The sequence below is a fragment of the Oryza glaberrima genome, chromosome 4 (assembly GCF_000147395.1).
Source record: "Oryza glaberrima chromosome 4, OglaRS2, whole genome shotgun sequence".
NCBI lineage: Eukaryota > Viridiplantae > Streptophyta > Magnoliopsida > Poales > Poaceae > Oryza > Oryza glaberrima.
In genome coordinates, this window is record NC_068329.1 from 15,199,213 (window position 1) to 15,216,460 (window position 17,248).

The following is a 17,248-nucleotide window of genomic DNA, read 5'->3' on the forward strand; positions in this document are numbered from 1 at the left end:
CTAACCCAATCGAACCCTCTTCAACATGAGAAAACGTTCTGCTATATCTGTCATCTCTGGTCGTTCATCCACATTGAGACATAAACATTTCACTGCAATATCTACGACACTGTGAAGAAGGTCCATGTCTTTTGACTCTGTGAAATCCTTGTCAAACAGCTCGGTTGCCCTCCTTCTGTTTTCATGAGCACGAAGAAATTTTGCAACTAAGGTACCGTCGCCTGAATTATTTGTGGCCTTCATCCTGCTGACAAGCTCCAAAAGGACAACTCCAAAGCTATAGACGTCACTTTTATCCGTTAATAAGCCTTCTTGTAGATATATTGGATCCACATAGCTCGTGTCGCCGACAACATATTTTGTATGCTGTTTATCTATGGCTATGAGCCTTGATAAACCGAAATCAGATATCTTCGGATCAAAGTTATTATCCAATAGTATATTTGCTGGTTTTACGTCACCATGAAGGATTGTATCATTAGTTTTTGAATGCATATATGCTAGTCCTTCTGCTGTTTGTGCAGCAATATTTAAACGTGCATCCAAACTGAGAGTCTTCCTATCATTGCCGTGAAGAATATCATCAAGGCTGCCATTGGCGACAAACTCATAGACTAACATTGGTATATCAACTTCAAGGCAACAACCTATAAGCTTCACTATGTTCTTGTGGATGACCCGGGATTGTATGATGATCTCATTTGTAAATTGATCCTCTTGTAGTGTAGCATTGACTCTGATGGACTTCTTTACTGCAACTAGCGTGTTATCATCGAGACGGCCCTTGTAAACCTCACCAAATCCACCTTTTCCAATTATATTTCTTTTTTTCAGAATTGGCTGCAGCTCCTCTTTTTTAAATAACTTTATATGGTGGACGTTTTGTAGTACGGGACCACCATTCTTTTGAAAAAGGTCTCGCATCTTTCTTTTCTCTCTGCGAAGAAGCGCAAGGAAAAGCAGGACTGCCAAGACAAAGAGACCACCTATTGCAACTACACACATGGAAAACAAAACAATGTACTTTAAAATCACCAAATATTTGAACTGACCAAGAAAAACATAATCTTGAATTTAAATGTGTCATGTAAAGTCAAGCGATATATAAGTAAATGAAGGGAGTAACATGTAAAGTTGTAATGTGAAAAACCAGAAAATGTAGAACTATTATATTGATTTCTGAAGTGGCAACGAAATTATTTCAGCTGTGTTAAGAGTGTATAAAGAATAACAAAATTGTTACAGATGAGAAACTATTTCATTCCCCGCAAAAAAAAAAAAGAGAAACTATTTCATTACGTTTGTACAAAACATAGTATTTGCATGATTTTTTAAGTTATTAAATGAACTTTTATAGTTAGAACGATTTCCATAGGCATGTTTAAAAAATAGCGTTTAAATTCAAATACTAACGACTGAATAAAGATGAGGAATCCAAATAAACAAATTATTATCCGCAACTAACTGAAAATTATACTGAAGTACTATTCCTTAATTGATAATGAAAACTGAATAATTTATATAGCTGGAAATATAAATGATAATGAAAACTGAGTAATTTACGTACCAATGGCAACTTTAGCTGCTAGGGGGAATTTCTCGCTGCATATTCCTCCGCGGCCTTTACCATCGCCCTTCATTCCTGCCTTGCAAGGGCAATCATACCCTCCTAGCTTGTTCTTGCATACGCTATTACTTGAGCAAGGGTACAGATCCGGAAAAGCACACTCATTTATGTCTATAACGATACATAGATAAAAATGTGAGTACAACATAAAAAAAGGAATGTTATTTGAAAGGATTGTAGACGAATGCTAGTTAGGCCATTAGTTGAAGATGTGGTTCGCTTAGTTCGTTCTTTTTTACTTGACTAGCAAAATGCCCGTGCGTTGCACCGGTAGTGGCAGGGTGACTCAAGTTAGCTATTAACGATTTACCAAAACACCAGAGTATGATTATAAGCATCGACGATATGTATACTGATAAAAAAAGTCATGTTTGTTTTTGACAATTAATCTACTTTATATTTGCGTGATGTGGATGATGTTTCTGAAGCATGGTTCCGATGGTATAGCAAGGGAGGAACAAATAATGAACAATTAAAGTGATTGCTATTGCATAGAAAGTGATAGATGAAAATTTCTTTCTATATAATGTAATTGTGAGAATATACTCGATTTTCTATGTATTGTACTTGTGAGAGCTGAATTTCATTTGAGGCTAAATATAGTGTGCAAGAGAAATCATTAAAATCATATTAGTGGGAGCAATAAAAATGGCGGAAAGAAAAGCGCGACAGAACCAGGAAAGAAAAGCTCCTGTAAGAGGAGTAACTATAAAATTATGTTTTTTATTGCATTGTGTATTTTTGGACTAAAAAAATATGAATTATAAAATAAATAATATTGGAAGAGGAGTAGTCCATATAAAAAAATAATTAATATTATTTATTTATAGTCTAAATTTAAATTCTAAGTCATGAAAAATAAACAATAATAATTTTTGTTGACTCCATTTAGCTATAAATAATTTAATATGTAGAAGGAAAAACTATATCAAATTTCATCAATTTTTAATGGCTCCAAATAGTGCTAAATCTAAACTAACAAACTAAGTTTGTTACTGGAGAAATAGTTTAAATCAAACGAGAATAACGATTTTGCTAAATCTCTGTCGACAGATTTATGGTAGAGTATCACTCGATTTTTTTATGGTTCGATGTGCTTTGAGATCTGTATATTTTTATGGGCTAGCTAGCTAGGTTTCACACATGGGAGCGGCCTGCAGATGATATGGGGAAGGAAATCATCAAGCATGCATTTATGGGCTAACGAAAGTTAGTTGATGGGCCTACATAGGCTACAAGAATACTTACATATCTTACAATGTAATTATAGTGAAATTTTTTAAATTTACATTATAAATTTTCAAAATTACAGTGTAATTTTTTAAGCTTATATTTTAATTCTTGTAAGTTACAATGTAATTTTGAAACTTATTATGTAACTTCTAAAATTTATATTGGAATTTGGCCTTTCTCTTGAGCACATGCTAAACAGTGTTCGTAATGGTGTCTCTTGGTTGTTTTTAGCGTTTTAGGTTGACCAATAGATTTTAATCCAAAAGCTCCTAAAAAATCTATGTGATTTTGTTATAAAAATCTGTCGGAAGATGTATAGAGAGTCCCATAAATAAAACTCAATTAGGCCCATAAGGATGAGCCGTATGTCTTTCACACCTTGGCCTGTTAAGTGCAATAGGCCCATGTGGCATGGCTTGGCCCAAGTCAGCTTAGGTGTGCAGAGAGCTGTCGGATTCGATCGAACGGTTAGGGTCTCTCATAATTTAGATAAAACATTTTGATGTTGAAACCCTAACCCTAATTTCATTCTCCTCCCTTTTCCACCGCAAGTAGCAGTGGCAGCGGCTGCCTTCCTCAAAGCGAGCAGTGGCCGACGATCTCGCGGCCGAGGCGGGGCGGTGGTTACCACCCCCACCGCGAGTAGCGGCTGCAATGGCTACGCCCTCGCCCGTTATGAGCAGCCGCGGCGGTGCCCTCCCCCACTGCTATCGACGGTGGCGGCGGCCTTCCCAACCACGAGTGGCTGCGGCGGCACCCTTTGCTACTCCGATCGGTCGATCCGGCGGCGGCGGTTTCTCGCGGGTCGGCAGAACGGCCTTAGTGACGGTGCGTCTTGATTTGCTGGTGCTCGCCTCTCCTCCCCATCTTCCTAAGCGGCGGTCGGTGATCTCACGACTGATGTGGGGCGATGGCTACCTCCCCTGATATGTCCCAGACTACTCAAGTAATATCAGTCGATGATTTGCATATCTCTATCTCTATCTCTATATTATAAAAGTTTAAGATGTTTTTGCCTTAGTTTTTTTTGTCAGTCATTGTGTCTCCAGATCGGATCAGGATTCAGGAGTTAGTGTTTAGTAGGTTCGGCCGGTTGGTAGACGTGCGCGTTGATCCGTCAGGTTCGCCTCGTCCTGCCCTGTCCGTCCCGTCCCATCTCCGACTCGATCTCTTCATCTCCTCTTTCTCAATTTGAAGTACTGATCTCTTGCGTTGCGTCTCAGCCCCTGCATAACGATGCCCGAATCCAGGGTTGCTTCGTTCATCGCGCGGTCTCTTCTCCTCATCTCGTGAGATCGGACAAGGAAGACGAGGCCAGGTGGACAGGGGGTTGCTGGTTGCACCGGCCCTGGCCCCTGGCTCTAACTCCGGCGCCGCGCCGGTAATTGGAGTCCACGACGACCTCCGGTGAGCATGCTGCTCCATCTTTGTATGCAATGGCTGTGAGATTGTTTACTTGAAAGAAACTGATCGATTTTGTTGTACGGTGGGTTAACTGCTGAGCAAATTTTACTAGTAGTTTTTGGTTGCAAAACTGCTTTTGATGGTAAAGTTCATGTGAAACATCAACTTTCCCATGAGTTAATTACACGATGCCATCTTCTTTCAGAAAAAAAAAAATCTTTTCTCCAGTTCTTTGATAAATCGGAACGGATCAATAGCAACATTCTGCGATGGGGAGGTGACCGGCTGCTGCTCATCTGCAGCCACGGAGTCAGGACACTACATACATGTTAGGTATTAGCAACAGGAGGCAGATTGGTTTTTTTCTTAAGTTCATGTTTAGGGTTTGGTCCTTGCCGAACTACCTGGTGGCAATCCCATCAGCTTCTATCTAAATATTTTTCCGCCTGATTGGTTGGAGAAGAAACAAGGTCAGGAAGTCTTGCCTGGCTTTGTTGTGTGCCTCCTCTTCTGTTCGTGTGTGAAAGCACGGGTGGTATTTCGTCATCAAATTCTGATTGCTTTGGTATATCATCATCAAATTTTCTGAATTAATTTGATAGCTGTTTTATTTGGTACCGTGAAAGAGATGGATAAATTAGGGTACTCGCTGTTGGGTGCTCATCATCCCACACCGTGAGCAGCGGTGATGACGGCAGCGCCCTCCCCTGTCATGTGTGACGACGGTATCAGTGTCTAGTGTCCAGCGGGATCCGATGGCAGTGGTGTCCTGCGGGTCGGCGGAGCGGCCTCGGCGATGACGTGCCTTGAGCTGTTGGCGCTCGCCTCTCTTCCCCATGTTCCTCCACCACCACCGCTTATCCTACGGCGAGCTTGCCGCCGCCGTCAAGATATGATAAATCAAGGTTGCTTTGTGATTTGCTCGATTCCGTTGGTTTCAAACTTTCAATCCCGTGGATCCTCCCAGCTGATTTTATTGAGTTCGATTCAAAAAGTCCGTTGGTTTAATTTTTAGCTGATTTTGTATCAAACTCTGGTTTTTTTGGGCGTCGTACGGGATGTATTTGCGCGTGTGTGGATGGAGGATGCCGCTTGGTCGGATTGACGAACAAAAACTTATTGTCACGATTGGAAAGTTATGAATCTTTTAGTTAGTAAAGATTAAGATTTATATCTATCTATTACTCCCTCCGTTCTATAATATAAGGCACAACCACTTTTTTTAGATGTTCCATAATATAAGGCATGCATGCAAGCATGCAATTAACTATGACATCTTCTCCATTAAATTATTACTTTTTTAAATCATCCACTCTCATGTTATGTAATCCTATTGGATGTATGCATAATATTTATTAGGATGATTCAAACTACAAGATGATAATAATTATTTCTTAGTCTTTGGGTGAAAAGTGGTTGTGCCTTATATTTTGGAATGGAGGGAGTATATATTAAAAACCCATTATTAAATTAAAATTACTCAAATGCTCTCAAGCTGTCACTAGCGCTCTAATAAATTAGAAAATATCGTAGAAAATCTAGAAAAAACAAAACATCTACCCCTTGATTTTCACTTAAATTGGTGGATCTAATATTATAATCCGTTGGATTAAATTGATCTTAAAACAAACTAAATTCTATAGGGTCCCACCTTTCCACCAGCACAGTCCCACCTATCCTCCCATGGCACAGGGAGGTACGTACACTTTCCTCCTTTTTTTTCCTTTGTTTTTTTATGTATACAGTTAATATAAGTTATTTAAAATAATAATATTTTACAAACAAAGAATATATCATCATATAACTCTGTATTAAAATGCAGGTAACTAAATTAGCGCTACATTGTTTGAAAATAAAATTTACACCATTTTATCTTTACCCATTAAATTAATAATGTCAATTAATTTCCACTTAAATCGGTGTACTCATTACTTGTAATATTATTATTTTCAAATAATGAACTTTTTAAAATAAATTTTACAAAATTATATTGTAAATCTATCAAATTAATAATTTAATATCTATATTAACTAATTTATACGTGCACTTAAACTATTGGACCTATTATTTAAACCATAGGATCTATCATATCTTTTATTACTTTGGACTATTATTTTCAAATAATAGTTTTTTACAATAAATTCTACACCATTATATTGTGTACTTATTAAATTACAATTTAAAATCTATATTGACTAATTTACTCTTACACTTGGACTGGTGGACCAATTATTTAAATCATCGGAGTTAATAAATAAAGCATCTGGAGTTCTCTTTTTGGCCCGTCACACAATGCACATCTGCACTGCACCTCTGCGTTTCGCATGCGTGACGAAGTGTTGTATCTGAGGTATCTAATGTAATCATGACCGTTACGACGCTACCACTTTACCACATATCAAATCATATATGGATCATGATTAATTTTGTTAATAACATGAAAAGAAAATTAAATGTGTGATACATCGAGAGAACAATTAAGTACCATGGGTTGAGTTTATCCAGCACTTAACTACGTTTACGCTAAAACCGAGAGTTGATTACATAGTAATTATAATGTACTATAATGTATTGTGTTATGTCATATTGAGATTTTGTATTATTTGTTCATGCAGGTGAAAGAAAACATTATATTATAAATATGAGCACAATATTAATAAATATGAATAGAACTCTTACTAGGACAAGGATGTTATAAGGGAGTTTAAGGCGTTGTTTTTTTCATGATTCTTTATTTTGGATTTCTGTTTGCACGCTTTCGAGGTTCCTAAATTTTTTAAACAACTTTTAACTTTTTAGAAGATAATTCATTCGTTTATACCCTCAAATAGCTGTCACATAAATAAGGTAATTAATTAATTTCAGCTGTTCTAACCCAAAGTAGAACATTTTTTTTTCATGCGAGCCACGGTGATCAGCAAACTGGTCATCAACGGATAATCAAAGTCATAGGATCAATGTGTTAGAGCTACTCAAAAGTACAACTGAGGATAGCAGTATTTAGTAATTCTAAATTTACAAATTAGATTATCGTAAATCCTAAATCCGGACTTTGATATGAGTACAAATCAGTACTTATTCATTCTGAATTTCAATACCATTAATTAATAAAATACAATTTATTAACAAAAATAGTAGGATGGATTTTACATTTGTAATTAAAATTTGTTGCAATTATATATGTTTATAATTTTGTAATAAAGTCCACATTTAAAATTAACAATATTTAATAACCACCGTGTTCAATGTGTAATTAAATTCTATTATTTATAAAATCGATAATAATAGTATTTGTAACACACGGGTTGACCAGTGGTAATAATTCAATCAACTTTCCGATTGAACCAAGAGAACTGTATTCATGAATATGCGTTCCTGCTCAATGCACACGTTACAATAAATCTGGAGCCTGATTCAATCAGGTTGAGTTCAAACTTGTGAAGGTTGTCATTTTTTTTTGAAAAAAATCCCATGGTAAATTGCCGGCGTTATATTAATATAAGTAAGACTAGTGCAGTGGTATATATACGTTACAAGTAAGACTAGTGCAGTGGTATTAATTATGGAAAAAAATATACTGCATATTTATAAAGTACAAGATGGAAAAAGTACTTTAAAGCGCAAACAAATTAATGTATTATCGATCAATCATCACTGTATAAATCTACTCCCTAATACTCCCTCCGTTTCTAAATATTTGGCACCATTGACTTTTTAGCACATGTTTAACCGTTCGTCTTATTCAAAAACTTTTGTGAAATATATAAAACTATATGTATACATAAAAGTATATTTAACAATGAATTTTTTAAATAAGACGAACGGTCAAACATAATTGAAAAAGTCAACGACGTCATAATTAGAAACGGGGGAGTAATAACTTTCCAGAAAGACTGAGAGTAATCGTAATTTTAAAATTCTAGCTATGATGAGATTATAGGGAATTTTACCTTGGCAGCCGTTCTGCCGATAAGGATTGCCTTGGTATCCTTCTGTGCAATTGCATATATAGCCTGGTCCGTTGGAGGAATTGAAGCACTCGCTTTTGTCACTTTTACACGCGTATAACGACGTGTGACTGTCTTTTGCTTCCTCGCAGTTGTTGGCAGTACGGATTGCCCAATCGAGCACCATTGGTGCCCGCCCGCCGTTGGTGGTGTTAAACTCCGACGAAGTCAAGTAGTTTGTTGAGAAACTGAAGTCGGACGAGTCCATGAGCACAGCATAACTGCATGGGGTGGCATTGTATATCGAGTCCGACGTGTTGAAGCCTTGGTCGAAGAAGACCTGGTAATAACGGAGGCCCTTGGGGATGGTTGTCTGGCAGCAGCCTATCCCAGAGCAGGAGCCATTAGTGGCGCTCGTTACGTCACCTCGCCGGCACACGGACACGCATCCGCTCATGTACTTGCCCACATAATCCTTATCGGCAATATATGCCAGTGTTTGGCACCCGATGACGGTGAACTTGTTGCCTGTGTCGGACAACATGAACGGAGTGTCCAGGTCACTCTGAAATGTATTTGGTTCCATCAACTTAGATGTGGAATTGTAGCAGAGAGAAGATATCAAATTCAGCACCCGGAGCTGACTGAGCTGAAGGGAGATGTTGACGACCTCGAAATCTCCAAGGAACGGCCTGGAGTAGTTCTTGCAGTCTAGCTCAAATCCAGGCATGGCGCAGCTGCCTGGGCCGATGCTGAATGGGTAAGGGATGTCCACGCTGCCGCACTTGGTGTCCGGGCATTCCGCCTCTGCACCGCCAGTGATGAGGCCGAGCTCCAAAGAAGCGAACGCTATGGCGAGCCATAGCGTTGTTCGCCCTCTATGGCAAGCAGGCATGGTTAATTTCTTTCTGGTGGTGTACTTTTCTTTTTTGCGAGGTGATTCTCTAGTTGTGTGCACCTCATGCCGTTCGACGACTGATCTTATATAAAGGTGAGCGTAGCCGCTAGCATCCATGAATCATCTTGGTCGTTCACCACAAAAGTACAATAAAACAAAAAGATCCAACGATTCGTACCAAGTCTTCGCATGAACTCACTACTACAAAAACCCTCATGGGGACCGGCTCATAGGTGCCGGTTTATTTAAAACCGGCACCTATAGAGCTTTTCCCACCTCTCCATGGTGAAAAAATATATAACCGGCACTTTTATACATGCTAGAACTAGCACTTATAGTATAGGTGCCGGTTTTTTAAAATAACCGGCACCTATAATATATTATAGGTGCCGGTTATTTAAAAAACCGACACCAATAATATATTATAGGTGACGGTTCTTTTAAAAACCGGCACCTATACAAAACGAGCCGAGCGCCTACCGCTGCTTCTTATCTACTCCCACCCACGTCGACCTTATCCGATCCACTCACTCTCCTCTCCTCTCGACCTTATCCTCTCCCCTGTCGCTATCTCCCTCCCTCTCTCTAGCGACCGAGGGCGGAAGCCCGGCGGAAGCCGCGGTCCGCGGATGCCCGGCAGAGGCGGCGGCTGCCGCGCCCTCCCCTCCGCCAGATCCGGCGGGAGGGGAGGCAGCGGTCTCCCGAGGTGGGCGGATGCCCAGCGGAGGCGGCGGCTGCCGTGCTGGCGGGAGGGGAGGCGGCGGTCTTCAGCGGCCTGCGGCTGCCCGGCGGTGGCGGCGGGCTCCCGAGGCCAGCGGCTGCCCGGCGGAGGCGGCGGCTGCCGCGCCCTCCCTCCACCAGATCTAGCGGGAAGGGAGGCGACGGTCTCCCACTTCCAGCGGCTGCCCGATGAAGGCGAAGGAGGAGGCGACCCAAGGGCCTCGTCGCCGCCGCATCATCCTCAAGGCCGCTGTGGTTCGAGTACGTTCTTGTTCATGTTCTCCTTTTTAATTTCTCTCAAATTCTCTTGTTCATGTGTGTACCGAGAACATGGGGATTTCGATCGGATGAACATTATATTTAAATGGATGTAGGAATTGTTGTTGTTATTGATGTGTGATTTTGATTTTTGATGTGTGGATATTGTTCTTGGATGTGGAGGAGATCACGGGATGGGAGGGGTTCTGATTCGGTTCTGGGATGTGGAGGGGATCACGGGATGGGAGGGGTTCTGATTCGGCTCGATTCGAGCCGGAGATTTTTTTTGGCTCGTGCAGAAGAATAGGTGCCGGTTCTATTTTATCTATTGGTGCCGGTGACAGCAATAGGTGCCGATCAATTGGTGCCGGACGGAAAACCGGCTCCTATTGACAGTTCCCAACCGGCACCAATAGGGCTTTCTGTACTAGTGTATGTAATTGGTTTTATTATTTGTCCACATTTAATACTCTATGTATGTGTCCAAATATTCGATGTGATGGGTGAAAAGTTTTTATTTTGGAAACTAAACAGGGCCTAATTAAGTATTCCTATACCAAGCTTGATCATCATTGACAAAAGAGGAGAGGGGTGAGGGAAAAAGAGAGAGACGAGCAAGAGTATAGTAGAGGGAGCTAGTGGAGAGAGGAGATAAGCCCAGTCCCCTCTATTATTTTTTAGATCTGCCTAGCGCCATTCAAGAATTCAAGTTACGTCAAACAAATAGTACGAGGCGAATAGGAGACCTAGCAGTAGCAGTGCTGGATTAATAGTAAACCACATCAATAGTATGTCTACATGGGTATCTATAGCTCTCTCATGCATTGTCTCGTTTTTCTCTATAGACTATCTCTAAGTTAGTAGATAGCTTTACTCTCTCTCTTCATTTAATATCTTCCAAGTAGGAAAATATGCTAACATGGATCTCTTGTAGAGAACTCATAGATAACCATTGTGGGTGCCCTTACGAAGCCATTTTCTTTTTCAACTTATGAAAAAGTACATGCTAAGACCCGATCGCACATACAATTAATAACGCTCAATTTGATGCGCTGCGCAAGTAGTGATTGTACCACGTTGGCAACTTGGCATTAATTGGCACGTACCGTTATTTGACAATATTGTAATCAACTGAGTTGTTACTAGGAAGAAGTCCATTTTACAATATTCGACTTTATTAGGGTTGTCTTTGAGATAAGAGGAAAAGTGAAGAAGGACGGAAAAAAAAACAGAATTTATAGCAAGTTTTATATAGAATTTAGCAGTTTGAGAATGTTTGTGTGAAAAATAACAGAATCTTTAAGCCATTGCCGAACACAGCCTTACTGCCTAAAATATCAACATATATAAACATCGAAAAAATTGTGCACTACACGATCACATACTTGGCAAACTGTACACTTCTGAATCTGTCCATAAGTTAAGAGTAATTTTGCTTTAAGAAAACCAATTGTTAGGGTGGCATGGAAACACAAACTAGACATGCTGTCAAAAAATGATTTACCATCAAAAAATAGCTAGGTTCCCATCAGAAAAATCCCACGGAAAAATTCGTGGCGGGAATATCTCTATCGGGTCACGTGCAGGGAAAAACCGACAAACATCAGGTTTCCATGTCTAATTTTCTGTCGTTTCACCAACAGGAATTAACTTTCTGTGTACTGTGTCACCAACCGTCAAAGAAATTACATTCCACAAACAGGGCCAGGAGCACCGCTATAAAATGGGGAATTTAATTATTTGCCACTTTTACGTTTGAAAATTACTTAAATTTTAAAACTAGTAAACAATTTAAAAAGATCGTACAAAATTTTCAGTTGCTTTGTGGATTTTTTAGGACCTACACTTTTCGTTCCAAAAATATAAACATTTTTAGGATTCAAAATTTGTACAATAATCTTAATATTTCTCTGCATACTTTCTTATCGCAACCCATAATAACTATCTCTTACCTAGTCACAATCATTTGTGACCTCAACCTTTGATTTCTATTAAAAGTAAAAAAATATTAACCTTTGGAAAATTTGACAAGGGAAAAATAAACATAGAGTAAATTTCATAAAACCACATATACTTTAATCAAACCATCACAAAACTATAGATATAAGGTGTGGTATCACAAAACTACAAATTTAGTGCCAATTTTTTTTATAAAACTATAAATTTAGGGCTATATATCACAACCTATAAATTTAATATTGAAGTTATCACAAAACTATAGATTTTGGAGTTTACATACCTAGAACTATTATTATGTTGGAGCTATAAACTTTATAGTTTTATGATTAAATTGCCACTAAATCTATAGTTTTATGATAAATTTGTTACCTAATCTATAGTTTTACGATACTTCATCTTAAATATAAAGCTTTGTGATAAATTTGATGTTAAATATGTAGTTTTATCATACTAGACCTTAAATTTGTAATTATTTCTAATTTTGTAATAGTTTGATCAAATTATCTGAGATATAATTGGTCTGTGACAAATAGAGTTGAATGCCAAAGAAGCCAATTTCACTATCTATTATTTATATGTCTAAATAATCTATAGTGCAACTTGCATCTCTCCATAATGTGTTCTATATCTTACTAAACTTTTCAAAGGGGACTGAAGCCAGGTTTAATTACTCAGGGCTCAGCCAAGATGTCGATTGGTGGAAGAGGTCATCGCGACGCTCCATAAGGACTCAGGATATCTTTACTCTACTTTAATGATTTTTCATGTAGTAATACCTCCGTTCTTTTAATTTGTTCTAGACATTTTTAAATTATTAGAGCGTTCAAGACGTGAGGTTGACTTTGAATTTTCATGACCTTATATCAAGATATGCTAATGAAGTTGTAATATCATGAAAGTATTTCTAAAAACAAATCTATTGGTACAATTTTCGTAAATGATTTTTTTATAATTTCAAATGTATGAACGGCATAGATTAATTCTCGGACGTTAGTTAAAACTGAACAGAGGTAGTATGTCTATTGACGGAACCACACATGAAGCATCATCGTGGCCAATAGCTTTAATTTCATTTTGTTGGAGGTTACCTTGATACATCAAATTACGATCGAGCTAATCTTTCCAAAGCCAACATTAATTACTTTTTTGGCTGTTGGATAAGGCAGTTCTTATCAATATTTATAGTTTTTGTCCACATATTACAACCATATGTGCATGAATCAATGTACCAAGACATGACAACAACATGCACTAATACAGATCCTTCCATCTGTGACGGCCCATAACAAGACTAGAATTTGCGGGCCGTCACAAGGAAGTAATCTCAATTGAGATATGGTCGCATAGCCATGGTATATCGGCATAAAAATAAAGCCCGTCACGGATGACACTTATCTGTGACGGGCTATAGTTGAGGCCCGATTGAGATGAGGGTTCCATATCTCTATCAGGCCCTAAAAGAAGCCCGTCACAGATGAGGGTCATCTGTGACGGGCTCCAACTAGAGGCCCGATTGAGATAAGTTTAGAGCCCGTCACAGATGACACTCATTTTTGACGGCCTTTTATTAAGGCCCGATAGATATTACTTGTATGCCCATCACGGTTGATTGTTTTAGGGCCGTTACAGATATTTGTTGCACAGTATAAATACCCCCACCACCTAGTGTAACTGTATCCCACTGTTCACTATTTTGGTGGGAGGCTGTAGGGGGCGATTTTTTGTCCTTTTTGAAGGAAAACAGAAATTAAATTCTTGTAGGTGATCAAAATGGATCAATCAAGTGAGTAATATTAATCATTAATTGAGCAATTTCATCAGTAAATACTTTTGCAATAATGATCTTATAATATGTGACTCTAATTTGTTTTTTTTATTTTGTAGCAATTGATCGAAGTTGGATGTATGCGAAAAATTTGAAACGTCATTCTACGGAGTACAGAAAGGGCGTAATAAATTTTATGAACACCGCGGAGGAGGATCGGATAAGAAGAAACAGTGATTACATGTGTTGTCCATGTGTAGATTGCAAGAATGAGAATATGTTTGATAGCGGAGAGGACGTACACGGTCATCTGATACAACGAGGATTCATGGAGGGCTATACATGTTGGGTGAAGCATGGAGAGCAAGAATCAGGAAGTGGAGCAGCAGCAGACAGAAGTGGTGCGCATAATCAGGAAGATGAAGATGAGCATGACATGTTTATACCTTCTCCATTGGGCGGTGAAATGGTTGATGTGGATCACGATCTGCTGCAAGACATGTTACGTGACATTGAGGACCCAGCCCAGAATGAGAGAGATGGAATGAAGTTCAGCAGGTTGGTAAGTGATTCCGAGACGCCTCTGTACGCTGGATGCAAAGCAAAACACACTAAGTTGTCAGTTACCTTGGACCTAATGAAGCTGAAGGCAAGTAGTGGATGGACAGACAAGAGTTTCACAGATCTTTTAGGAATTTTGAAGGCTATGCTTCCTGTTGAGAACACATTGCCTGAGACGACATACGAAGCAAAGCAGGTTCTGTGTCCACTAGGGTTAGAGGTCCGTAGAATTCACGCTTGTCCGAACGACTGCATATTGTACCACAAGCAATATGCGGACTTGAATGCTTGTCCTGTCTGCAAGGCTTGTCGATACAAGCGAAAGAAAAGTGCTGACGAAGGAAATAAGTCAAAGAGGGGTGGTCCGGCAAAGGTTGTGTGGTATCTACCTATCATTGATCGTTTCAAGAGAATCTACATCAATGGTTCAAGAATCGTGTGACAATGTCCTCGGATGTCCCAAATGAGACAGTACAGTTGTTGGGGATGGGACCGTCTTGGACCGTAGACACATGGCAAGGATACGATATAAATGGATACACATTTTACACCGTCAAACAAGATGACAAAAGCACAGTGCAAAACAGCGGCGTCCGTATAGATGCATTCCAGGATCAAGTTGGGTCAAACACATACTACAGCCGCATTGAGGAGATATGGGAGCTAAACTACATCAAGTTCAAGGTTCCTTTGTTCTGCTGCCGTTGGGTGAATCTACGCACTGGTGTCAAAGCTGACAAGGAAGGTTTCACTTTAGTAGATCTATCTAAGGTGGGATACGCCGATGAACCATTTGTACTTGCGAAACAGGTCGAGCAGATATTCTACATAAAAGACCCTTCAAACAAGAAGATGCACATCGTGAGGGATGGAAAGCGCCGAATTGTAGGAGTTGACAACATCGTCGATGAAGAAGAATACAACCATAATCTTCATGTAAGACCTCACATTGACCTTGACGATGATCCCCAAGAGCCTGTGGCATATGCTCGTTCAGATCATACGGAAGGCATAACCTTGTGACTGATGCATTTGTACTTATCTATTGTAATGAATGAAGTATTTTGTTTTTTTTGCAAAGACTTGATATGTGTAGTCATTAATATGGGCTAATTTTGTTTTATTACAAATGACCAAAATAAAAGTTGTAGATCCTGATGAGAGGATCAACACTGATTTCCATTTGATAAATCATTTACTATTTACAAAATCAATTTCAAGCTGTTGGGAAAAAATTATATAGCAAAATGACCAAAATAATACCAGTAGACTAATCATTTGAAATCATTTACTATCCGAAAATCAATTAAGACTAATAAAATGATTATACTACACAGCAGCTATATATTTTGCACTCACAACAAATGAAAGATGGAAAATGAGTCATCATTGACGGGCCAACGTTTACGGCCGATAGAGATTAATATATCTCAATCAACTTTGTCGGATGAAGAAGTGACCAAAAGAAAAGTTGTAGATACTGATGGGAGGATCAACTTTGTTTTTGACCATATTTGCATTTGAAATCATTTAGTATTCACAAATGCTGTTTACATTTGTCATATTGTCAAAATCAATTTCAAGCTGTTGGAAACAAAGTTATATAGACAAATGACCAAAACAAAAGTTGTACATACTGATGAGAGGATCAACTTTGTTTTTGACCATATTTCCATTTGAAATCATTTAGTATTTACAAATGATGTTTAGATTTGTCATGTTGTCAAAATCAATTTCAAGCAGTTGGAAACAAAGTTATATAGACAAATAACCAAAACAAAAGTTGTAGATCTTGATAACCTCTACAATTTTGTTGTTGACCATATTCCCAGTTGAAATCATTTTCTATCTGAAAATGTATTATGACTAATAAAATGAATTATCATACAGCAGCTATATATTTTGTACTCACAAATTTAAAGACTTATCTGGAATAATGGAAAATTAGTCATCGGTGACGGGCCTTAGTTCAAGCCCGATAGAGATTAATCTATCTCTATCGGGCATTATCTTTGGGCCCGTCACAGATGAGTCATCCGTGACGGGCCTGAATGTTATCTCAATCGGGCATTAGTATGGAGCCCGTCACCGATGAGTCATCTGTGACGGGCCCTACGGCAAAGCCCGATTGAGATGACTCATCACTCTACTATATCTAGGGTTTCTCAGATCGGATCGAAAATTTTTCTAAGTCCCGCTACAGTTTCCCGCCTCCTTAGAACCCTAGCGCCGCCGCCAACTCCTACTTCGCCGCCGTCGTCCTCCCTCGCCACCACCTCCACCGAGACCGCCACCGCCGCTACCGAGCCCGCCGCCGCCGCCACCGAGCCCAGCGCCGTCTCCACCGACCGGCGACGCCCTCCACCGAGCTTCCACCGACCGGCGACGCCCTCCACCGAGCCCGGCGCCACCTCCGTCGTCCTCCATCGAGCCTCTACACCGACCGGACCGGTGTCGGCCTTCCACGACGTCGTCGCCGCCCTCGTCCTCACCGACGCACGTCGCCGACCCCCACCGAGCCCGACGCCGCCGGCCACCCGGCGCCGCCTCCACCGACCGGCGCCGCCTCCACCGACCGGCGCCGCCCTCCACCGAGCCCGGCGCCGCTGCGGCAATCTCGTCCTTTGCCGAGCCCGCCGCCGCCGCCACCAAGACCGCTGCCTCCACCGAGCCCGGCGCCGCCGCCACCGAGCCCCACCGTCCATCCTCAGGTGAGTACTCCATCGCGCCGCCCTATGCTAACTGTGAATGACACGCCGATGAAATGTGGATGTGGTTGAACTGTGAGTGAACTGTGAGTGAGAAATGTGATTGCATTGGGATGAAATGTGTTTTATATATGTTGGGATGAAATGTGGTTTTTTTATGTTGGGATG

The 17,248-nt window shown here is 40.0% G+C and overlaps 1 protein-coding gene across 1 annotated transcript; it reads right to left on the reverse strand.

Moving 5' to 3' along the window:
- On the reverse strand, positions 1-9,106 carry LOC127770805 (wall-associated receptor kinase 2-like). The gene is made up of 3 exons (XM_052296601.1): positions 8,215-9,106; positions 1,568-1,738; positions 1-806 (listed from the first exon to the last, which is right to left on the reverse strand). The coding sequence occupies exons 1-3, from the start codon at positions 9,104-9,106 to the stop codon at positions 1-3; spliced, it is 1,869 nt and encodes a 622-aa protein (XP_052152561.1).
- Positions 9,107-17,248: the final 8,142 nt, after the last annotated feature.